Here is an 11,913-nt window from a genome sequence, read left to right as displayed (position 1 = left end):
AGTATGGACATTATACATACAGTCTTCCTCTCTACCTAGGCTACTGCTTTCCTGCCGTATTGCTTTCATGAGACGTTGAGTGTCCGATAATGGCACTCTTCAGTTCAAGATGTTTTGACGGGCTTGTTACAGTTTAATGTAGTTTAACTTTTTGTCAGACCTGAACTGAGATGTACACTACAAAGCGGAATAGAGGAATTATTGAGACCACTTTGATCAATTCTGAGTTCAACTTGGGATAACCATTGACAAGAAGGTGGCTCACCTTTTAGCCAGGCAGTGGAGAGCCGGGGCGAAAGTAACACGCCCATCTTCTCATAACACAGAAGCTAGTGAAGTCAGCACGTTCCTAATGTGGAGGTCAACCAGTATATACACTACCGTTCAAAAGTTTGGGGTCACTTAGAAATGTCCTTGTTTTTGAAAGAAAAGTACATTTCCCGTCCATTAAAATAACATAAAATTGACCAGAAATACAGTGTAGACATTGTTAATGTTGTAAATGACTTGTAGCTGGCAATGGCAGATGTTTTATGGAATATCTACATAGGTGTACAGAGGCCCATTATCAGCAACCATCACTCCTGTGTTCCAATGGTACGTTGTATTTAGCTAATCCAAGTTTATACTTTTAAAAGGCTAATTGATCATTAGAAAAACCTTTTGCAATTATGGTAGCACAGCTGAAAACTGTTGTCCTGACTAAAGAAGCAATCAAATTGTCCTTCTTTAGACTAGTTGAGTATCTGGAGCATCAGCATTTGTGGGTTCGATTACAGGCTCAAAATGGCCAGAAACAAAGAACTTTCTTCTGGAACTTGTCAGTCTATTCTTGTTCTGAGAAATGAAGGCTATTCCATGTGAGAAATTGCCAAGAAACTGAAGATCTCATACAACACTGTGCACTACTCTCTTCACAGAACGGAGCAAACTGGCTCTAACCAGAATAGAAAGAGGAATGGGAGGCCCCGGTCCACAACTGAGCAAGAGGACAAGTACAGTAGAGTGCCTAGTTTGAGGAACAGACGCCTCACAAGTTCTCAACTGGCAGCTTCATTAAATAGTACCCGCAAAACACCAGTCTCGACGTCAACAGTGAAGAGGCGACTCTGGGATGCTGGCCTTCTAGACAGTTGCAAAGAAAAGCCATGTCTCAGATTGGCCAATAAAAAGAAAAGATTAAGATGGGCAAAGGAACACAGACACTGGACAAAGGAACTTTGCCTAGAAGTCCAGCATCCCGGAGTCGCCTCTTCTCCACTACAGCCCTTTGAGGTTAATGGGGGCCTGTTCGGCCCACCTTTTCCTGTAGTCCACGATCAGCTCCTTTGTCTTGCTCACATTGAGGGAGAGGTTGTTGTTTCCAACCCCTGTGGATACACTACTGGGGTTGAAAACACTGGCACATTATTGGCCAAGGGTGATGCTCCACGCTTTTCCTCCTCCATGTTTGATATTCCCCACTACGGCTGTGGAGGTCATGTCAGCTGGTTTTGTCAGCTGGTTATTGTCATACAAAAGACTGCTGGTATCATGGTAATTTACCATTAATTAACAGAAATTAGTTTAGCATCGCCAGGTCTCCATGCATACAAGCTGCATACAAGCCTCTGATGCACGCTTTTAAAACATCTAGATGCACTGCAGTACTTAATGCAGCTGGTGGCCACATTAGATACTGACTGTTACTTTTTTTTGACCCCCCCACATTATTCCATTTCTGTTAGCCACATGTCTGTGGAACTTGTTCAGTTTATGTCTCAGTTGTTGAATCTTATGTTCATACAAATATTTACTCATGTTAAGTTTGCTGAGAATTAACGCAGTTGACAGTGAGAGGACATTTCATTTTTTGCTGAGTTTACATTATCACAGTGGTGTTGGCAGTCACAATGTAGGTAACCTAATGTATGTCCCTCTAACTCCGCTGAATGCCGCTGTTGATCCTACAGCTATTGTATACAGTAATCATGTGCCTTGTATACAGTAATCATAGCACTGAGGCAGTGTGCCCAAGTAGTAAGTCCACTGTGTTCAGCTCACCCTGCACTATCAGCTTACGCTCAGCTTATATATAAATAACATTGTCATGTCTACTTCTGATAAGCCTCCCAGTAATGCAATAAAAACAATCAAGCATTGCAGAAAAGGGCTAAAAATAGCCCACATTAACATTTGTAGCCGAAGAAACAAGGTCCATTAAATCAATAACTTGCTAGTAAGAGATAGCATTCATATTCTCTGAAACGCACTTAGATAATACCTTTGATGACCCAGTGGTGGCAATACATGGTTATAACATCTACAGAAAAGACAGAAATGCCAATGGGGGTGATGTTGCTGTGTATATTCAGGGCCACATTCATGTAAAGCTTAGAGAGGATCTCATGTTAAATATTGTTGAAGTAATATGGATACAGGTTCATCTGCCTCACCTAAAGCCCATTCTGGTGGGAAGCTGCTATAGACCACCATGTGCTAACAGTCAGCATTTGGATAATATGTGTGAAATGCTTGACAATGTATGTGATATTAACAGAGAGCTATATTTTCTGGGTGAACTAAATATTGACTGTCTTTCATCCAGCTGACCATTCAGCAAAAAGCTTCAAACTGTAACCAGTGCCTACAACCTGGTTCAGTCAACCTACCAGGGTATTTTCAAATAGCAAACAGGAATGAAATCATCAACATGCATTAGTAAATCCCTCGGATGTAGTGATCACAATATAGTAGCCATATGTAGGAAGGCTGGGCATAATATGGTGTATAAGAGGTCATACAATAAGTTTTGTAGTGATTCCTGTGTTGATGATGTAAATAATATTTGCTAGCCTGTGGTGTGTAATGAGGAGCAACCAGAAGCTGCACTTGACACTTATGAAATTGTTTATTCCAGTTCCCAATAAGCATGTACCCATTAAGAAAATTACTGTCACGTTCGTCGTATACAGTACATAATGAGCGGACCAAGCGTGAGGAGAGTCAAAGAATAAACAAATGTGCAGTTCGTAGGGCACATAGCACTAAACCAAAACAAAACAATATCCCACAAACGCAGGTGAGAAAAGGACCACACTAAGTATGATTCCCAATTAGAGGCAAGGATCAGCTGCCTCCAATTGGGAACCATACTCACACCAACATAGAAATTCAAGACTAGAACACCCCCTAGTCACGCTCTGACCTATTGCACCATAGAGAACCCAAGGGCTCTCTATGGTCAGGGCATGACAGAACCCCCTCCCCCCAAAGGTGCGGACTCTGACCGCAAAACCTGAACCTGGATGGGGAGGGTTAGGGTGGGCAACTAGCGTTGTGGCGGCTCCGGTGTGGGACATAGCCCCCGCTCAGACCGCTGATCTGACCCTGAAGCCTGGCTGAACGCCGTGCCGGGACTGGACACCGGCGCAGACGAAGACTCCGGCCCGTGGACTGTCGCTGGAGGCTCTGGACTGAGCCGTCACTGGTAGCTCTGGAAAATGAACCGTCACTGGAAGCTCTGGACTGTGAACCGTCGCTGGAGACTCCGGACTGTACACACCACTGGTGGACAAGTGCGGGGAGCCGGCACAGGACGTACCGGGCTGGGGAGGAGCACAGGAGGCCTGGTGCGTGGAGCCAGCACAGGTGGCACCGGACTGATGACACGCTCTTCAAGGCGAGTGCGGGGAGCCGGCACAGGACGTACCGGGCTGGGGAGGCACACCGGAGGCCTGGTGCGTGGAGCCGGCACAGGTGGCACCGGACTGATGACACGCTCTTCAGGGCGAGAGCGGGGAGCCGGCACAGGATGTACAGGGCTGGGGAGGCGCGCTTAAGGCCTGGTGAGTGGAGCTGGCACAGGTGGCACCGGACTGATTACATGCTCTTCAGGGTGAATGCTGTGCAGAATACACCTAACCAACATCTCTCTCCCATCTCCCTCCTACAACAGCTCCATCGACTCCCCGACGGTCTCTGGCTCTCTCCTCGGCTCGACCGACAGCCCCTTGTGGCCTCCCCCCCCAAAAGAAATCTTGGGGTTTCTGTAGCCGTGGACCCCGGCATTGTCGCTGTCCTCCTATACTCCTTGGCGACTCCTGCCAAGGAAAGGTCTCGCATCCACCCATAATTTCCTCCCATGTCCAGCTCTCCTTTATCTCCATGGTACGCTGCTTGGTCCTGTAGTGGTGGGATATTCTGTCACGTTCGTCATATACATAATGAGCGGATCAAGGCGCAGTGTGAGTAGAGTTCCATATATTTATCAAAGTGAACCTTAAAAAAAAGAATAAACAAACGTGCAGTTCGTAGCACTAAACCAAAACAAAACAATATCCCTCAAACGCAGGTGGGAAAAGGACCACACTAAGTATGATCCCCAATTAGAGGCAACGATCATCAGCTGCCTCCAATTGGGAATCATACTCACACCAACATAGAAATTCAAGACTAGAACACCCCCTAGTCACGCTCTGACCTATTGCACCATAAAGAACCCCAAGGGCTCTCTATGGTCAGGGCGTGACAATTACTGTAAAAACTTAAATCCCCATGGATTAATGAGGAATTTAACATTTTATGGTTGAGAGGGATGAGGCAAAGGAATAGAAAATAAGTATGTTTGCACAACCGATTGGAAAACGTACTGCAAATTTCGAAATCGTGACTAAACTGAATAAAAAGAAGAAGAAACTATTCTATGAAACAAAGATTAAATGATAGTAAAAACTCTTTGGAGCACCTTAAATGAAATGTTGGCCAAAAAGGAAAACTCAGCTCCATCATTCATTGAATCAGTTGGCTCATTCATCACAAAAGCCACTGATATATCCAAATACTATAATGCTTTTTTTTCATTGGCAAGATTAGAAAACTTGACATGCCAGCAACAAACATCGACACTACACTGATCAAATTATGAAAGACAAGCATTGTAATATTGAGTTCCGTCTTTCAACAATGACAAGCCATCAGGGTCCGACAACTAGGATGGAAAATTACTAAGGTTAATAGCGGACGATATTGCCACTCATATTTGCCATATCTTCAATCAAAGCCTACAAGAAAGTGTGTGATCTCAAGCCTGGATAGAAGCAAAAGTCATTCCGCTACCCAAGAATAGTAAAGCCCGCTTTACTGTCTCAAATAGCCAACCAATCAACCTGTTACCAACTCTTAGTAAACTTTTGGAAAAAATTGTGTTTGACCAGATACAATACTATTTTATTGTAAACGATAGTGAGAGCTATTTTCCTAGACTTCAGTGCGGCTTTTGACATTATTGATCATAGTCTGCTGCTGGAAAAATTGACTGAAGACTTTCAGCACACTTATAGGGAAGGACATTCAACACACAGGGTGTTCTTTAATGGAAGCCTCTCCAACATAATTCCCCAGGGCAGCTGTCTAGGCCCCTTACTTTTCTCAATCTTTACTAATGACATGCTTTGAGTAAAGCCAGTGTGTCCATGTATGCAGATGACTCAACACTATACACGTCAGCTACTACAGTGAGTGAAATTACTCCAACACTTAACAAAGTGCTGCAGTCAGTTTCAGAATGGGTGGTAAGAAATAAGTTAGTCCTAAATATTTCAAAAACTAAAAGCATTGTATTTGGGACAAACCACTCACTAAACCTCAACTAAATATTGAAATTGATCAAGTTGAGGTGACTAAACTGCTTGGAGTATCCCTGTATTGTAAACTGTCATGGTCAAAACAGTAGCTAAGATGGGGACACAGCTCGGACACCCATGCATACACCACAAGACATGCCACCAGAGGTCTCTTCACAATAACCAAGTCCAGAACACATTATTTGTATTTATTAAGGATCCCCATTAGCTACATAGAGCCATGACTACATGGAACTCTATTCAACATCAAGTAACTCATGCAAGCAGTGGAATCAGATTTAGAAAACTGATAAACACACCTTATGGAACAGCAAGGTATGTGAAGACACACACACAGGCACAGACACAGGCATACACATGCTACACATGCACTCTACACACATGCACACATCGATTTTGTACTGTAGATATGTGGTAGTAGAGTAGAGGCCTGAGGCAGCAGCTAATGGCAATCCTTAATAAATACAAATACAAATCTAAACCAGCACCTCTACCAGAGACCACCACACGGTGGTGCTCTTTTTCACATATAAATGGACTTGACTCTCCAGCCTAGTCTCATAGAGTAGATGTAACATAGCACATGTAAATCCGGGACACTCAAATTACACTGAACAAAAATGTAAATGCAACATGTTAAGTGTTGGTCCCATGTTTCATGAGCTGAAATAAAAGATCCCAGAAATGTTCCATATACACAAAAAGCTTATTTCTCACAAATTTGGTGCACAAATTTGTTTACATCCCTGTTATGGAGCATTTCTCCTTTGCCAAGATAATCCATCCACCTGACAGGTGTGGCATATCAAAAAGCCGATTAAACAGCATGATCATTACACAGGTGCACCCTGCGCTGGCGGCGATACAAGGCAACTGTAAAATGTGCAGTTTTGTCCAATAGCACAATGCCACAGATGTCTCAAGGTTTGAGGGAGCTTGCGATTGGCATGCTGACTGCAGGAATGTCCACCAGAGCTGTTGCCAGAAAATGAAATGTTAATTTCTCTACCATAAGCCGCCTCCAATGTCATTTTAAAGAATTTGGCAGTACATTGAACATTCCTCATGACCGCAGACCATGTGTAACCATGCCAGCCCAGGACCTACACATCCGGCTTCTTCACCTGCGGGATCATCTGAGACCAGCCACCCGGACAGCTGATGAAACTGTGGGTTTGCACAACTGAAGAATTTCTGCACAAACTGTCAGAAACCATCTCAGATGAGGGAAGCTCATCTGCGTGCTCGTCGTCCTCACCAGGGTCTTGACCTGACTGCAGTTCGGCATCGTAACCGACTTCAGTAGGCAAATGCTCATCTTCGATGGCCACTGGCACACTGGAGAAGTGTGCTCTTCACAGATCAATCCCGCTTTCAACTGTACCAGGCAGATGGCAGACAACGTATATGGCGTTGTGTGGGCGAAAGGTTTGCCAATGTCGACGTTGTGAACAGAGTACCCCATGGTGGTGGTGGGGTTATGGTATGGTTAGGCATAAGCTATGAACAACAAACACAATTGTATTTTATCGATGGCTATTTGAATGCACAGAGATACTGTGACGAGATCCTGAGGCCCGTTGCCATGCCATTCATCCGCTGCCATCACCTCATATTTCAGCATGATAATGCACAGCCCCATGTCGCAAGAATCTGTACACAATTCCTGGAAGCTGAAAATGTCCCAGTTCTTCCATGGCCTGCATAATCAACAGATATGTCACCCATTGGGCATGTTTGGATTGCTCTGGATTGACATGTACGACAACGTGTTTCAGTTCCCGCCAATATCCATGCACTTCGCACAGCCATTGAAGAGGACTGGGACAACATTCCACAGGCTACAATCAACAGCCTGATCAACTCTAGGAGATGTGTCGAGCTGCATGAGGCAAATGGTGGTCACACCAGATACTGACTGGTTTTCTGATCCAATCCATCTGTGACCAACAGATTCATATCTGTATTCCCAGTCATGTGAAATCCATAGATTAGGGTCTAATGAATTCATTTCAATTGACTGATTTCCTTTTATGAACTCTAACTCAGTAAAAAAAAAAAAATTGCATGTTGCGTTTACATTTTTGTTCAGTATTATTTAAAGTTTGTGCTCTATGTATCCAGTGAGCATGGCTCATAGCGTACAGTAACTATTTAAAAGGTGAACAGACAGTTGATTTTTTTTTTGCATTGAAGCGTGTAAATTGGCCTACTGTAGTTTTTCTTTTCTTCTGAAAGCAAATGCAAAACATTATTGAATTCAAACTATCTGTTCTCAGGACCACAACCATTTGCAATTATTTTTGTGTTTCAGAAATGGTCAAATGTCACTGGAAAAGAAAACATTGATGGTCCTCCACACGTTTTACGCCAAGTCTGATTTATAAAGGGAAACATACATGTATGACGTGAGCCAAGTTTGTACATGTCAATGTACACAATCGTTATAAATGAAGCCCCAGGGCCCTTATTCACAAAATGTTTCAGAGAAGGAGTGTTTATCTAGGATTACATCCCACCCCCTCTAATGCATTATGATTTACAAGGCAGAAGTGATTCTAGTCCAATTTTCCTACTCTGAGATGGTTGTGAGTACAGGCCACATTGTCCTCCCCCAGACACAGATTAAGCCTAGCCTTAGACTATAAAACAATCTCTGTTGTCTGGGAAACTGGCCCATAAATGTCTACCTTGGCTCCAATGTATGTTTGCTTTTATATATCACTTATATGTTTTGCAAACATGTACTCTTCACTCTCTACCTCTCCTGGAGTGGGTATGCTTTCATAGTTAAACCCGCTGCTACATTCACAAGATAACTACCACATAATTGCCACTGCAATTAAACAGCCAATTATCTGTAATTATACTACTTGGTTCCTGCATCTTACCATATCAAAGACTTACTCCCCCACACATGATGCATCTTTTATTTCTTTTGAGTGGAATGGTATTAAAGTACACAATGTATTGTATTAGCATAATTACATTTCCTTATGAGTTGTAAAAATTACAATTAAGAAAGAGACATTTATTGGTCAGTGTAATCTTTTTCATCTTCAACTCAATTACTTGGGGTTTGTACCAATGCTTTTATGTACACTGATATGCCCGAATATTGCACACTATAAAACCATCGGGACGTCAGAATATAGGGATAATAACTGCCCTTTTGTAGATCAAACATTTAAAAAAAGACACAAAGTGAGCAAAATGTAGACTTGTTTCACAGATCCTCAACTTGACCTGGAATCACATAACACTCACTGGGTCCAGTTGAGGGGAAAGGCATCATATCTAATGATATTTCTGCTTCACATTCAAGCTGCAGCATTACAGGCAGGATAAGGTTTCTTTGGTTACGTGAGGTATTAGAGACAACGGAGACTTTGTCAAATGGTAGGTCCAAATCTTCCCCGTGTGAGACCATGGGCAGGCGTTGCGCACAATGCGCAGAGGCATTGATAGTTGCGTTCTGGAACGTAGCGTCGTGGCGGTAAGACATCAACTCGTTACTTAAATGAACAGCTTCTACAGAACTGGAACAGTATCTTTTGCAGCCCAGAATGGTGGAGAATGCTTTTCTGAAATCAGCATTAAAAGCGTATATGACTGGGTTTAACGATGAGTTTGCCCATCCAAACCACACAAACATGTTAAACGTGGTGTTACTTACGCACAGGCGGTCACCAAGATTGTTAATGTCACAAAAAGGTACTATGCAGTTGACCACGAAAAAAGGCAGCCAGCAAAATACAAACACTCCCATAATGATAGAGAGTGTCTTCAAAACTTTCGTTTCTTTTTTAAAGGTTGTTTTTAATGAGTTTGTTTTCTCGGCTGCTTGCTGATTGTTCTGTGCGTGTTCCACGGCTGTCTCCAAGGATGATATTCTCCGGATCTGGGTTTGCGCAATCCGATAAATTCGTGTATAAGTGCCAACCATAATAACGACGGGAATGTAAAAACTTATCAAGGAGGAGGATATGGCATACGTGCTATTCAAGCTTGCGTTGCAGTCCTCTATTTGGTTGATTTGATTAGTGTCGTCCACTCTTTCCATTTCCTCCTCTGACTTGTGCCAATTGAGCTGGACGGGAATGAAGGAGATAAGAATGGAGAGGGTCCATGCCACTCCGATCATAACGAAAGCAAACCTTTGAGTCATTTTACGTTCATATCGAAAAGGGCTCGAAATTGCCCAGTATCGGTCCATACTTATTATACAAAGATTGAGAATAGACGCGGTGGAGCACATGATGTCAAAAGCTATCCAGGTATCACAGAAGCTGCCGAAGATCCAGTAGCCGGCCACGTCAGACATAGCCTTCCACGGCATCACAAGAATGGCCACGAATAGATCCGACACCGCCAAGGAGATTACAAAAAAGTTAGTCACTTTAGATCTAAGGTGTCGAAATTTGATCACAGCGGCGCACACAAGCGTATTCCCAAAAAGCGTGGAGACGATCAGGATGAACAGGACGCACCCGGCGAGAGCACGGACGCTGTGCTTGGAGCTGTCCGTTTCAGCACCTGCGGTTTCGTTGTCAGATTTCTCCATTGACTAATTTCTCCTCTTTTCTGCGCATATCAAATATAGCGTCTTTAGCGTCTTCCACACTTAGCGTTCAGTGCTCCCTTTATTCATTATGCATCCAACTTCGTTTTGGAGACCCAATTTGCGGATTTCCGTACTCACGCACCTTAATAACTACCTATTAACTACTATTAACTACCTTAATAAAACAGGACGTGGGCCAGTTGTAAGAACCTCAGTTATTTTCTTACTCTGGCGCAGTAAAACATTGTCCATTGTCGTGAATAGGTGCACTGCACATAACCCATCCTGCACAATCGCTCCTTTTTTATATAGTGAATGGATCTCACTTAATGGTTGAGTAGCTACTCATGCTTGACGATGGCAATGAAGACCCCTCCTCTTAAAGGCCCAGTGCAAATGATGATAATGTCCTTTTAGTGACATTTCAGGGATGGGGCTTTGGCCTGCCTGGTTACATCAGCAGGCGGTAAATTAATTAATAGACCAATATGAAAGAGAGCTCCAAACCTCTCTGCCAAAAACAGCTAGTTTTCAGTTTTCCCCTCCTCACTCACACCATACTCAGACAGTCCTAGCGAAATTCTTGTAGTGAAATTGCCCGTTGCTAACTAAGAAGATATTTGTTTTTCTTTCTGACCATTTTAATTTAAAACAATCACAGTAAGGTACTTATACTGAAGAAAAATATAAATGCAACATGTAAAGTGTTGATCCCATGCTTCATGAGTTGAAATAAGAAGATCCTAGAAATGTTCCATATGCACAATGATCCTATTTCTCTCAAATTTTGGGCACAAATTTGTTTACATCCCTGTTAGTGAGCATTTCTCCTTTGCCAAGATAATTCATCCACCTGACAGGTGGGCATATCAAGAAGCTGATTAAACAGCATGATCATTACACAAGTGCACCTTGTGCTGGGGACAATAATAGGCCACTCTAAAATAGGCCGTTTTGCCACACAACACAATGCCACAGAGAAATTCAGAAATCAGACATAAGAGAAACATCTATAGATCATAGAAAATCTAAAGAAAATCTTTAATCAATCAGTTAGCTATTGTATGAACTTGGAAATAATCTGCACTTGTCACTACTCCTACCGAGGGTGGCTCCCCTTCCCGTTCGGGTGGTGCTCGGCGGTCGTCGTCACCGGCCTACTAGCTGCCACTGATTTTTTCCTCCCCCTCCTTGTCTGTTTATTGGTTACACCCGTGGTTAATTTGGTTATTAGTTGGGCTTTATTTGCCAGCCGGCCCGCCTGCTCTTTGTGCGGGATTGTTCTATGTGTACTTGTCGTGCACGCATGTATGTCACTGCTGTTTCGTGTACGTGAGCTGTTTTTTGGATACAGTTTAGTTCCCCTGTGGTTTGGGGTATTTGTGTTGAGTGGCGTCTGCTTTTTCACCTGGTCGGTGTATTAAAGACGTGCCTAATCTGAACTCTCTGTCTCCTGCGTCTGACTCCTTCCTCCACTACACCCCGGACATTACAGCACTGTCAGTAGCCTAGAACATTAAAGAAAAGGATTAGGGTGTACTATCTTAAGCTAGGTTAAAGTACCAGTTTGACAACAACAAACAGCGGCAGAGGTCATATTCGAGTTGTCCTCCAGGCCAAGGATACAGGAGACGAGGCCTAGGAATATTAAGGCTGAGTACAGTCCTGACAGACTCAACCCCACAAGAGGTTCCTGGAGGACAAGGCAAAAAAAAACTAAGAGAG

At 43.3% G+C, this 11,913-nt stretch overlaps 1 protein-coding gene across 1 annotated transcript; it reads right to left on the bottom strand.

The window, feature by feature from the left end:
- Positions 1-8,540: 8,540 nt before the first annotated feature.
- On the bottom strand, positions 8,541-10,302 carry LOC112223988 (D(5)-like dopamine receptor). The gene has a single exon (XM_024387281.1). The coding sequence runs from the start codon at positions 10,186-10,188 to the stop codon at positions 8,851-8,853; it is 1,338 nt and encodes a 445-aa protein (XP_024243049.1). The 5' UTR covers positions 10,189-10,302; the 3' UTR covers positions 8,541-8,850.
- Positions 10,303-11,913: the final 1,611 nt, after the last annotated feature.

This window comes from Oncorhynchus tshawytscha, linkage group LG25 (assembly GCF_018296145.1).
Source record: "Oncorhynchus tshawytscha isolate Ot180627B linkage group LG25, Otsh_v2.0, whole genome shotgun sequence".
Classification (NCBI taxonomy): Eukaryota; Metazoa; Chordata; class Actinopteri; order Salmoniformes; family Salmonidae; genus Oncorhynchus; species Oncorhynchus tshawytscha.
Note: the sequence above shows the minus strand (reverse complement) of the source record. Positions and strands in the feature narration are given on the sequence as shown.

Bases quoted from the DNA above. Each gene is read 5' to 3' on its own strand.
- LOC112223988 (XM_024387281.1), bottom strand. From the start codon at position 10,188: ATGGAGAAATCTGACAACGAAACCGCAGGTGCTGAAACGGACAGCTCC.